The sequence below is a fragment of the Thalassophryne amazonica genome, chromosome 21 (genome assembly GCF_902500255.1).
Source record: "Thalassophryne amazonica chromosome 21, fThaAma1.1, whole genome shotgun sequence".
In the NCBI taxonomy this organism is placed as follows: domain Eukaryota; kingdom Metazoa; phylum Chordata; class Actinopteri; order Batrachoidiformes; family Batrachoididae; genus Thalassophryne; species Thalassophryne amazonica.
Window position 1 is genome coordinate 2,571,447 of NC_047123.1, and position 13,967 is coordinate 2,585,413.

General features: G+C 38.2%; 1 protein-coding gene across 2 annotated transcripts in view; it reads right to left on the reverse strand.

Annotated features, from left to right (window-relative positions):
* The window catches only part of LOC117502619 (cilia- and flagella-associated protein 206-like), a 31,590-nt gene extending 19,092 nt beyond the window's left edge, over positions 1-12,498 (reverse strand). For both annotated transcript variants that reach the window (XM_034161679.1, XM_034161678.1), the window contains exons 1-3: positions 12,313-12,498; positions 1,031-1,114; positions 464-554 (exon numbers count right to left, since the gene is read on the reverse strand). In XM_034161679.1, the coding sequence (XP_034017570.1) occupies positions 464-554; positions 1,031-1,114; positions 12,313-12,420 (283 nt within the window). In that variant the 5' untranslated portion in view covers positions 12,421-12,498. The remainder of the gene's footprint in view (positions 1-463; positions 555-1,030; positions 1,115-12,312) is intronic.
* Positions 12,499-13,967: the final 1,469 nt, after the last annotated feature.

Here is a 13,967-nt window from a genome sequence, read left to right on the forward strand (position 1 = left end):
GCTAACAGATACAGAAAAACACAGCTGTGCTCCGGAACAGGAAGTGATACAATACCGCAGTGAGAGCCAACCACGGAAGGCACATATATGGGCTATTACACAAGCAAAACAAAATTTGCTTTTTGTGTTGATCTGATGTATCACATTTCTTCAGATTTTATTGAGTTTATCCTCATTATATGCCCTTTTAATTTACAGGATGGCAACATTTAGTGTTTTTGAATTATCATGTTAATAATCTGGTCTCATCAATACAACTATTCATTCACTGCATTTTGCAGGATACACACCTAGGTTATTCCAAATTTTAGTTTTTTTTTTAACACAGTAGGCATGAGTACATTTAACGGACACTGTAGATGAGGAACACCCAGAAGAAAGACATTTGACTTCAGTCAGAGTGACAAAACCCTTCATCCAGCAACCATCTGGTCTTCTTCCAAGGATCTTAGTTTTCACTTACGTCGTGGCAGGTAATTTGTATCAAAGTACACCTGCATTTTGATCGTACTGAGGGAGGGGCTGCATTTTTCCATCAGCTTATCCAGGCACACCTGCAAGAAATGTCAACAACAGCTTGATCAGGATTCACCCCGTGCTATTTGCAGGACACAATAATTTAACATTGAAAATAAACAAATAACCATTTAAAAAAATTACTGATTACCAGACTTTATTTAGCACATAAATTATCAGATGGTAGCACAAAAAGCTTATCTCAACTTTGTAGAACCCAAACTATAGTATACAAGTGATTGCTTTAAAACATTGTTAAGTGTAAATGTCATTGTTAAAACAGCACTTCAAAAACAGAAATACTTTTTTTAAGAAGAGGTCACGCTGTGGAAAAGTAGCTTTGTGTTACTTTTTACAGGTAAACGTGTCAGTGGTTTCATGTTAAATTCATTCTGTCTGAGTATGAAAAGTTACATGGCTTTCACCAACAAACTCATAAAATAAAACTACAGTTCTGTACATATCAGTATTAACAGAACATTACTGTCATACAATACAAACAGTACCACAGTACCTCTTCAAGTCTTTGGATGTCTTGGTTGGTCAGTGTCTGTTCAGGGTTGAACCTGTTTCTTGGATCCATTACAACAGCTTTCACCTTAGAATATTTAACAAGAAAATAAATAAATAAATCCTGTCATGGGCTTTTAAAGTTACTATATGTTTAAGAAAATATATTTTCCTGTAATGAGAGAACAGTGATGAGTGTTTTTATGGAATGTTTTGTTCCCCAAAATGAGAGAACCAAAAAGGTAGGACACAGACAGGAAAAGAACGCGTGCTATTGTAAATAACTGTACATAAGTATACATGTGCATATAGTTTATGAAAGGTCGTGGGTCAATCTGGAGTTGTCTGAGTATGTAAGGGATTTTAATGTTAAGTGTGTCTGGCTTACCTCTACTGGTGGTTGGCTCTCACTGCGGTATTGTATCACTTCCTGTTCCAGAGCACAGCGGTGTTTTGCTGTATCTCTTAGCTGTTTAATCTGCGCAGTTAGATTGCTCTAGATAACGATTTGTTTCACAGTGTAATATTCACGTGCCTTAACTAAAGCACTCCCTCTGCTGAATCACCTCTAAATTATTTACACATTATTCACTTTGTGTGTTTTTAGGAATCCGCTAGCTTAGCGCAGCTACTAGCTCTTAGCCGGTTTAGCATGGCGGCTTCTCCTGTCTCTCCCGCACTTTTCTGCTCTGGGTGTGAAATGTTTAGTTATTCCTCGGCCTCCTTTAGCAGTAATGGTACTTGTAATAAGTGTAGCTCATTCGTAGCTTTGGAGGCCAGGCTGGGCGAATTGGAGACTCGGCTCCGCACCGTGGAAAATTCTACAGCTAGCCAGGCCCCTGTAGTCGGTGCGGGCCAAGGTAGCTTAGCCGCCGTTAGTTCCCTTCTAGCAAATCCCGAGCAGCCGGGAAAGCAGGCCGACTGGGTGACTGTGAGGAGGAAGCGTAGTTCTAAACAGAAGCCCCGTGTACACCGCCAACCCGTTCACATTTCTAACCGTTTTTCCCCACTCAGCGACACACCTGCCGAGGATGAAACTCTGGTTACTGGCGACTCTGTTTTGAGAAATGTGAAGTTAGCGACACCAGCAACCATAGTCAATTGTCTTCCGGGGGCCAGAGCAGGCGACATTGAAGGAAATTTGAAACTGCTGGCTAAGGCTAAGCGTGAATTTGGTAAGATTTTAATTCACGTCGGCAGTAATGACACCCGGTTACGCCAATCAGAGGTCACTAAAATTAACATTGAATCGGTGTGTAACTTTGCAAAAACAATGTCGGACTCTGTAGTTTTCTCTGGGCCCCTCCCCAATCGGACCGGGAGTGACATGTTTAGCCACATGTTCTCCTTGAATTGCTGGATGTCTGAGTGGTGTCCAAAAAATGAGGTGGGCTTCATAGATAATTGGCAAAGCTTCTGGGGAAAACCTGGTCTTGTTAGGAGAGACGGCATCCATCCCACTTTGGATGGAGCAGCTCTCATTTCTAGAAATCTGGCCAATTTTCTTAAATCCTCCAAACCGTGACTATCCAGGGTTGGGACCAGGAAGCAGAGTTGTAGTCTTACACACCTCTCTGCAGCTTCAATCAATTCAATCAATTTTTTTATATAGCGCCAAATCACAACAAACAGTTGCCCCAAGGCGCTTTATATTGTAAGGCAAGCCATACAATAATTATGTAAAACCCCAACGGTCAAAACGACCCCCTGTGAGCAAGCACTTGGCTACAGTGGGAAGGAAAAACTCCCTTTTAACAGGAAGAAACCTCCAGCAGAACCAGGCTCAGGGAGGGGCAGTCTTCTGCTGGGACTGGTTGGGGCTGAGGGAGAAAACCAGGAAAAAGACATGCTGTGGAGGGGAGCAGAGATCGATCACTAATGATTAAATGCAGAGTGGTGCATACAGAGCAAAAAGAGAAAGAAACAGTGCATCATGGGAACCCCCCAGCAGTCTACGTCTATAGCAGCATAACTAAGGGATGGTTCAGGGTCACCTGATCCAGCCCTAACTATAAGCTTTAGCAAAAGGAAAGTTTTAAGCCTAATCTTAAAAGTAGAGAGGGTGTCTGTCTCCCTGATCTGAATTGGGAGCTGGTTCCACAGGAGAGGAGCCTGAAAGCTGAAGGCTCTGCCTCCCATTCTACTCTTACAAACCCTAGGAACTACAAGTAAGCCTGCAGTCTGAGAGCGAAGCGCTCTATTGGGGTGATATGGTACTACGAGGTCCCTAAGATAAGATGGGACCTGATTATTCAAAACCTTATAAGTAAGAAGAAGAATTTTAAATTCTATTCTAGAATTAACAGGAAGCCAATGAAGAGAGGCCAATATGGGTGAGATATGCTCTCTCCTTCTAGTCCCCGTCAGTACTCTAGCGCAGCATTTTGAATTAACTGAAGGCTTTTAGGGAACTTTTAGGACAACCTGATAATAATGAATTACAATAGTCCAGCCTAGAGGAAATAAATGCATGAATTAGTTTTTCAGCATCACTCTGAGACAAGACCTTTCTGATTTTAGAGATATTGCGTAAATGCAAAAAAGCAGTCCTACATATTTGTTTAATATGCGCTTTGAATGACATATCCTGATCAAAAATGACTCCAAGATTTCTCACAGTATTACTAGAGGTCAGGGTAATGCCATCCAGAGTAAGGATCTGGTTAGACACCATGTTTCTAAGATTTGTGGGGCCAAGTACAATAACTTCAGTTTTATCTGAGTTTAAAAGCAGGAAATTAGAGGTCATCCATGTCTTTATGTCTGTAAGACAATCCTGCAGTTTAGCTAATTGGTGTGTGTCCTCTGGCTTCATGGATAGATAAAGCTGGGTATCATCTATGTAACAATGAAAATTTAAGCAATACCGTCTAATAATACTGGCTAAGGGAAGCATGTATAAAGTGAATAAAATTGGTCCTAGCACAGAACCTTGTGGAACTCCATAATTAACTTTAGTCTGTGAAGAAGATTCCCCATTTACATGAACAAATTGTAATCTATTAGACAAATATGATTCAAACCACCGCAGCGCAGTGCCTTTAATACCTATGGCATGCTGTAATCTCTGTAATAAAATTTTATGGTCAACAGTATCAAAAGCAGCACTGAGGTCTAACAGAACAAGCACAGAGATGAGTCCACTGTCCGAGGCCATAAGAAGATCATTTGTAACCTTCACTAATGCTGTTTCTGTACTATGATGAATTCTAAAACCTGACTGAAACTCTTCAAATAGACCATTCCTCTGCAGATGATCAGTTAGCTGTTTTACAACTACCCTTTCAAGAATTTTTGAGAGAAAAGGAAGGTTGGAGATTGGCCTATAATTAGCTAAGATAGCTGGGTCAAGTGATGGCTTTTTAAGTAATGGTTTAATTACTGCCACCTTAAAAGCCTGTGGTACATAGCCAACTAACAAAGATAGATTGATCATATTTAAGATCGAAGCATTAAATAATGGTAAGGCTTCCTTGAGCAGCCTGGTAGGAATGGGGTCTAATAAACATGTTGATGGTTTGGATGAAGTAACTAATGAAAATAACTCAGACAGAACAATCGGAGAGAAAGAGTCTAACCAAATACCGGCATCACTGAAAGCAGCCAAAGATAACGATACGTCTTTGGGATGGTTATGAGTAATTTTTTCTCTAATAGTTAAAATTTTGTTAGCAAAGAAAGTCATGAAGTCATTACTAGTTAAAGTTAATGGAATACTCAGCTCAATAGAGCTCTGACTCTTTCCCCCTTCTCTCCCCCTGCCATCCCCTCACTACCCCATCCCCGTAGAGACGGTGCCTGCTCCCAGACCACAATTCATCTTGCTGGTTACAGCAAGATGAATATGTTAGTTTAAATGAGTCAACACCCCCGAGTCACACTAACTGTCAGAATGCTCGTAGCACGGGCCGAGGCGGAGGATTAGCAGCAATCTTCCATTCCAGTTTATTAATTAATCCAAAACCCAGACAGAGCTTTAATTCATTTGAAAGCTTGACTCTTAGTCTTGTCCATCCAAATTGGAAGTCCCAAAAACCAGTTTTATTTGTTATTATCTATCGTCCACCAGGTCGTTACTGTGAGTTTCTCTGTGAATTTTCAGACCTTTTGTCTGACTTAGTGCTTAGCTCAGATAAGATAATTATAGTGGGCGATTTTAACATCCACACAGATGCTGAGAATGACAGCCTCAACACTGCATTTAATCTATTGTTAGACTCAATCGGCTTTGCTCAAAATGTAAATGAGTCCACCCACCACTTTAATCATATCTTAGATCTTGTTCTGACTTATGGTATGGAAATTGAAGACTTAACAGTATTCCCTGAAAACTCCCTTGTGTCTGATCATTTCTTAATAACATTTACATTTACTCTGATGGACTACCCAGCAGTGGGGAATAAGTTTCATTACACTAGAAGTCTTTCAGAAAGCGCTGTAACTAGGTTTAAGGATATGATTCCTTCTTTATGTTCTCTAATACCATATACCAACACAGTGCAGAGTAGCTACCTAAACTCTGTGAGTGAGATAGAGTATCTCGTCAATAGTTTTACATCCTCATTGAAGACAACTTTGGATGCTGTAGCTCCTCTGAAAAAGAGAGCCTTAAATCAGAAGTGCCTGACTCCGTGGTATAACTCATAAACTCACAGCTTAAAGCAGATAACCCCTAAGTTGGAGAGGAAATGGCGTCTCACTAATTTACAAGATCTTCACTTAGCCTGGAAAAAGAGTATGTTGCTCTATAAAAAAAAACCTCCGTAAAGCTAGGACATCTTACTACTCATCACTAATTGAAGAAAATAAGAACAACCCCAGGTTTCTTTTCAGCACTGTAGCCAGGCTGACAAAAGTCAGAGCTCTATTGAGCCGAGTATTCCTTTAACTTTAACTAGTAATGACTTCATGACTTTCTTTGCTAATAAAATTTTAACTATTACAGAAACAATTACTCATAACCACCCCAAAGACATATCGTTATCTTTGGCTGCTTTCAGTGATGCCGGTATTTGGTTAGACTCTTTCTCTCCGATTGTTCTGTCTGAGTTATTTTCATTAGTTACTTCCTCCAAACCATCAACATGTCTATTAGACCCCATTCCTACCAGGCTGCTCAAGGAAGCCCTACCATTAATTAATGCTTCGATCTTAAATATGATCAATCTATCTTTATTAGTTGGCTATGTACCACAGGCTTTTAAGGTGGCAGTAATTAAACCATTACTTAAAAAGCCATCACTTGACCCAGCTATCTTAGCTAATTATAGGCCAATCTCCAACCTTCCTTTTCTCTCAAAAATTCTTGAAAGGGTAGTTGTAAAACAGCTAACTGATCATCTGCAGAGGAATCCCTTACCAAAAAGTAGTATATGCAAGTATGTTTCAAGTATACTTCTAGTTTACTTTTTATATACTTATCAGTACTATTTTTTGGTATGGTCTATTTGAAGAGTTTCAGTCACCTTCCTTTAAACTCAAAAATTCTTAAAAGGGTAGTTGTAAAACAGCTAACTGATCATCTGCAGAGGAATGGTCTATTTGAAGAGTTTCAGTCAGGGTTTAGAATTCATCATAGTACAGAAACAGCATTAGTGAAGGTTACAAATGATCTTCTTATGGCCTCAGACAGTGGACTCATCTCTGTGCTTGTTCTGTTAGACCTCAGTGCTGCTTTTGATACTGTTGACCATAAAATTTTATTACAGAGATTAGAGCATGCCTTAGATATTAAAGGCACTGCGCTGCGGTGGTTTGAATCATATTTATCTAATAGATTATAATTTGTTCATGTAAATGGGGAATCTTCTTCACAGACTAAGGTTAATTATGGAGTTCCACAAGGTTCTGTGCTAGGACCAATTTTATTCACTTTATACATGCTTCCCTTAGGCAGTATTATTAGACGGCATTGCTTAAATTTTCATTGTTACGCAGATGATACCCAGCTTTATCTATCCATGAAGCCAGAGGACACACACCAATTAGCTAAACTGCAGGATTGTCTTACAGACATAAAGTCATGGATGACCTCTAATTTCCTGCTTTTAAACTCAGATAAAACTGATGTTATTGTACTTGGCCCCACAAATCTTAGAAACATGGTGTCTAACCAGATCCTTACTCTGGATGGCATTACCCTGACCTCTAGTAATACTGTGAGAAATCTTGGAGTCATTTTTGATCAGGATATGTCATTCAAAGCGCATATTAAACAAATATGTAGGACTGCTTTTTTGCATTTACGCAATATCTCTAAAATCAGAAAGGTCTTGTCTCAGAGTGATGCTGAAAAACTAATTCATGCATTTATTTCCTCTAGGCTGGACTATTGTAATTCATTATTATCAGGTTGTCCTAAAAGTTCCCTAAAAAGCCTTCAGTTAATTCAAAATGCTGCAGCTAGAGTACTGACGGGGACTAGAAGGAGAGAGCATATCTCACCCATATTGGCCTCTCTTCATTGGCTTCCTGTTAATTCTAGAATAGAATTTAAATTTCTTCTTCTTACTTATAAGGTTTTGAATAATCAGGTCCCATCTTATCTTAGGGACCTCGTAGTACCATATCACCCCAATAGAGTGCTTCGCTCTGACTGCAGGCTTACTTGTAGTTCCTAGGGTTTGTAAGAGTAGAATGGGAGGCAGAGCCTTCAGCTTTCAGGCTCCTCTCCTGTGGAACCAGCTCCCAATTCAGATCAGGGAGACAGACACCCTCTCTACTTTTAAGATTAGGCTTAAAACTTTCCTTTTTGCTAAAGCTTATAGTTAGGGCTGGATCAGGTGACCCTGGACCATCCCTTAGTTATGCTGCTATAGACTTAGACTGCTGGGGGGTTCCCATGATGCACTGAGTGTTTCTTTCTCTTTTTGCTCTGTATGCACCACTCTGCATTTAATCATTAGTGATTGATCTCTGCTCCCCTCCACAGCATGTCTTTTTCCTGGTTCTCTCCCTCAGCCCCAACCAGTCCCAGCAGAAGACTGCCCCTCCCTGAGCCTGGTTCTGCTGGAGGTTTCTTCCTGTTAAAAGGGAGTTTTTCCTTCCCACTGTCGCCAAGTGCTTGCTCACAGGGGGTCGTTTTGACCGTTGGGGTTTTTCCGTAATTATTGTATGGCTTTTGCCTTACAATATAAAGCGCCTTGGGGCAACTGTTTGTTGTGATTTGGCGCTATATAAATAAAATTGATTTTATTTGATTTGATATGTGATCAAAAGGAGCAAAAATCACAAACATGGACAACCTGAAATGGAGCACCAAAGAAGCCCCACATCTGTGCTGGGATCTGTGTTGTTTTATGTCCCAGCACAGTAGCTGAAGAAATGGTTGGAAAACAAATGAAAAATGTCCCTCAGAAAGATCCACTGTGGCTGAGAGAAGACAGCAGCGGTCTGTGGGCCAGAAGCTCCAGCAGAAAGAATAACAGAGTGAAGGAACCAGACTTCAGTGACCCGTTCGGTCTCAGAATCACACACATCCTGCACAAATACTTCTGAATGTCTGAGGTTGTTGGACAGCAATCAAACTCATAAGACCTAAAACAACCAGTCCAGACCGAGTAAACTGGACTCAGAAATAAGAGGAATAATAAATATTATTTGTTTCCTCTTTTCAAGACACAACTTGTGTTTTCGTGTCATTTTGTAGTTTGTTTAATAAAGTTGTTTTAGCATCGTTTACTGTTAACATTCATTATTACACTGATTAAGATACATCATGACTCTTCTGACTTTATTTTCAAAATAGTTTATGTAGACCTGGGTTTGATTCCCTGTCACACTGACCGCATCCCTGAACGAGACCTCGTCCTGATCCACCTGACTGTGAATGTGCTACAGTACCACAGACTGTAATATATACATAGTACAGTACCAGTACCACAGATTCTATATGTACAGTACCACAGACTGTATTTATACATAGTACAGTACCAGTACCACAGACTCGATATGTACAGTACCAATGACTGTATTTATATATAGTACAGTACCAGTACCACAGATTCTATATGTACAGTACCAATGACTGTATTTATATATAGTACAGTACCAGTACCACAGATTCTATATGTACAGTACCAAAGACTGTATTTATACAAAGTACAGTACCAGTACCACAGACTCGATATGTACAGTACACTACCAAAAACTGTATGTATACATAGTATGGTATCAGTACCACAGATTGTATATGTACAGTACCAAAGACTGTATATATACACACAGTACGGTATTTAAAAAATCATACATTGTGATTTCTGGATTTTTTTTTTAGATTATGTCTCTCACAGTGGACATGTACCTAAGATGAAAATTTCAGACCCCTCCATGATTTCTAAGTGGGAGAACTTGCAAAACCGCAGGGTGTTCACATACTTATTTTCCTCACTGCGTGTGTGTGTGTGTGTATATATATATATATATATATATACACACACATATACACAAAATCAATAACATAATTGTCCATACTTTAACTAATAGCTATACAGTCGTTCAACATGAATTGTATTTACAGAGAATTTAGACAATTTTCACATATTCAATCAATCAATCAATTAATTTTTTTTTTTATATAGCGCCAAATCACAACAAACAGTTGCCCCAAGGCACTTTATATTGTAAGGCAAGGCCATACAATAATTATGTAAAACCCCAACGGTCAAAATGACCCCCTGTGAGCAAGCACTTGGCTACAGTGGGAAGGAAAAACTCCCTTTTAACAGGAAGAAACCTCCAGCAGAACCAGGCTCAGGGAGGGGCAGTCTTCTGCTGGGACTGGTTGGGGCTGAGGGAGAGAACCAGGAAAAAGACATGCTGTGGAGGGGAGCAGAGATCGATCACTAATGATTAAATGCAGAGTGGTGGATACAGAGCAAAAAGAGAAAGAAACAGTGCATCATGGGAACCCCCCAGCAGTCTACGTCTATAGCAGCATAACTAAAGGATGGTTCAGGGTCACCTGATCCAGCCCTAACTATAAGCTTTAGCAAAAAGGAAAGTTTTAAGCCTAATCTTAAAAGTAGAGAGGGTGTCTGTCTCCCTGATCTGAATTGGGAGCTGGTTCCACAGGAGAGGAGCCTGAAAGCTGAAGGCTCTGCCTCCCATTCTACTCTTACAAACCCTAGGAACTACAAGTAAGCCTGCAGTCTGAGAGCGAAGCGCTCTATTGGGGTGATATGGTACTACGAGGTCCCTAAGATAAGATGGGACCTGATTATTCAAAACCTTATAAGTAAGAAGAAGAACTTTAAATTCTATTCTAGAATTAACAGGAAGCCAATGAAGAGAGGCCAATATGGGTGAGATATGCTCTCTCCTTCTAGTCCCCGTCAGTACTCTAGCTGCAGCATTTTGAATTAACTGAAGGCTTTTTAGGGAACTTTTAGGACAACCTGATAATAATGAATTACAATAGTCCAGCCTAGAGGAAATAAATGCATGAATTAGTTTTTCAGCATCACTCTGAGACAAGACCTTTCTAATTTTAGAGATATTGCGTAAATGCAAAAAAGCAGTCCTACATATTTGTTTAATATGCGCTTTGAATGACATATCCTGATCAAAAATGACTCCAAGATTTCTCACAGTATTACTAGAGATCAGGGTAATGCCATCCAGAGTAAGGATCTGATTAGACACCATGTTTCTAAGATTTGTGGGGCCAAGTACAATAACTTCAGTTTTATCTGAGTTTAAAAGCAGGAAATTAGAGGTCATCCATGTCTTTATGTCTGTAAGACAATCCTGCAGTTTAGCTAATTGGTGTGTGTCCTCTGGCTTCATGGATAGATAAAGCTGGGTATCATCTGCATAACAATGAAAATTTAAGCAATACCGTCTAATAATACTGGCTAAGGGAAGCATGTATAAAGTGAATAAAATTGGTCCTAGCACAATATTCAGAAAACATTAGTTCCTTATATTGTTATTTAAACTGATTGACATTTGGACATCGCTTGAGTTCCTTCATCAAATTATTATTATTATTATTATTTGGGCCACAAGTAGAAACACAGAAACCTTTCCTGGTCATCCGAGCGCCAGCGCCAATTTTAAAACGATACAAGCCCCTTGAATGATATTTTCCCTCTCTCTCCTTGAAAAATTCTTGAATTCTGCGGGGCAGTTGCTTATTTTCCACTTTATACATTAATTGCATGGTCTTAAACATAATCATATCGTGAAGTTTTAATATTTTAGATTTAATAAACAATGAATTGGTGTGATCTCGATAACCGACATTGTGAATTGTTCTTAATGCTCTTTTTTGGAGAATAAATAATGATTGCAGTGTAGTTTATAATTATTACCCCAAACGTCTGCACAGTAAGCCAAGTAGGGAGCAACCAATGAACAATAGAGTATGAAGTGCTTTGCAATCAAGAACATGCCTTACTTTATTTAGTACTGCAATGCTTTTTGACACTTTCTTTTGAATATATTGAATATGAGCTTTCCAATTAATTTTTTCATCAATAATAACACCTAAGAACTTGTATGTCTTTAATGTAATTCCCAAATAACATTATTTTAGTTTTAGACAAATTTAGTGATAATTTATTAATATCAAACCATCTCTTTAACTTTATCATTCCAGTATGTAAATCAGACAATAATTTCTACAAATTTTCTCCTGAACAAAACAGGGTAGTGTCATCTGTAAACAGAACTGCCTAACAGATCCGAAACTTTACATAAATCATTAATGTACAAAATAAATAATTTTGGTCCCAAAACAGAACCCTGAGGAAGCCCACAAACAACGATGTTGAGATACAAAGAGCAGCAATCCCCGAGTTTAACAAACTGTTTCCGGTTTTGTAAGTAAATTTTAATCCAGTTCAAAGCCACTCCTCTGATCCCATACAGTTCCAGCTTTTGAAATAATATATTGTGATCAATTGTATCAACAGCCTTTCTCAGGTCAATAAATAAACCTTTCCCTTTGGTCCACATGACTACTGATGAATCGAGCAGAGCCAGTGCAGTGGACCTACCTGCTTTATTTGACTTTCATCCAGCAAGTTATGTCGTTCTATAAATTTATCCAATCTACTATTGTAAAGCTTTTCCAGTATCTTAATATCTTAGAATATCTTCCAATATCTTAGAATTTAACATATTGCGGTGTACCACAGACTCTGAACAGTACAGTATACCGATACCGATACAAGCACCGGAACCGAAAGCGGCCTTCCTTTTATAATTGTAATGTTGTAAATATGTTCTTGTGACGGTACATGAGTAGTTTTGATAAAGACGGGAAATAAAAACTTTACTGACCATGAACGCCACCAAAGTTTCGGACACATTCTGTCCCCTCAGCGAACATTTCTGCACTATTTCACCAATAATGACTTTAATCAGACTTTCTCCGTCAGCTCCAGCCATTTCTGATCACAGATATTAATCGCTAAACAGTGCCTTGTTAGCCTCTGAGCTAACGGAGCTAACACAGCTGCGGCTGTTTTTGTTGACCAGCGGTTACTATGGTAACACGTCAAAAAGATAAGACGTTAAAACCATCAAGTGAATATTTTGCAATTTAACTTACTTATATTTCAAAAACACAGAATATTTATTTTATTTTAGAAACAGATTTACAAGGCATGCCATTAAAAGTATAAATAAATCAATTTATTTAAAAACTTAATTTTCATTTTAAAAGTATTTTAAATTATTTAAAAATACATTTTAAATTATTAAAATTATTTTTAAAATTATTTTAAGACAAGTACGTACATGTGTTGAATATAATTTGTTTGGAAAATAAAATTAACTTTCAATGTTTTTAAAGTTAATCAAGTTTTTAAAGTATAAAGTGAACTGAATATTTTCAGTTCATTTTATTTATACTTTATAAACGTAGCAAGTTAATTTTACTTGAGAAAGTTATTAAATGCATTAAAATTATATAAATTCTTAAAACTATTTTTCTGAGCAAGACAGAGGATTAAAAAAGTTTCAATTCTATTTTGTAATACTTAATTTAGCTTTTATTTATTACAGTAGAGGCTTATAAGTCTTTATTAAAAGAATTTTTTATTTTACTCACCGCATTTCACATACAGTATCTACATATATGTACATATATACGCATTTATTTAAATCTAAAATAAAATCTTAAGAACATTTTTTTAATCTCAAAGTGAAAAACGCTACATGAAGAATTTCTTAAGATTAGTTCTGACAAAAGAACTAAAATCTCCTGGTGTAGTTTTTTGTTCTGATTAATGGGTCTAAATCCTTTAAAAAAAACAATTTTTAATCCTATTCCTATTTGAATTATATATTTTTATTTAAGGCAAACCAGTGGTGAAAACAATTCTATCATTTGATTCCTGTAATGGCACATTCATTTGTTGTAATTGTTTTGTAAAGTTTTATTGACTGAATAATGACTCGTCACTGATGATTCTGTCCGTGTCATCCTTACTGTGACAAGTGACACGTTGGGTTCGGGAAAAGGTTCTGATGCTGACTTGTCCTCAGAAAACTGAGTTATGACCATAGAGATGAATGAACATCGAGCTCCTTTTCCACAATATTTTTGTCCACTATCTTATAAGGGACTGTTGTGATTTTGTGACCCACAAACAAGAAGATCCACAACTTACATCAACACGCATCAGATTAATTTACTGCATAAAATCTAAACCAATATATTATTATTGTAGTGTCAGTATAAATTATTTCAGCTGGTGAGACAGAGCACACACTGTATGTGAAGATGTTACTTGTGGACCTTCGCTCTGCTGACCACTAAACTCCAACAGCTTAGCCTGAGTGCGTCACTCTGTATCTGCATCCAGGACAAGTATTGAGATTGGGCCTCCACATGTCCTGTGCAGTTACCCTGAGCACCGGCACACCACAGGGCTGTGTGCTCGGTCTCTGAACACAGCCAAGACCAAGGAGCATACCAGCCACTTCAGGAG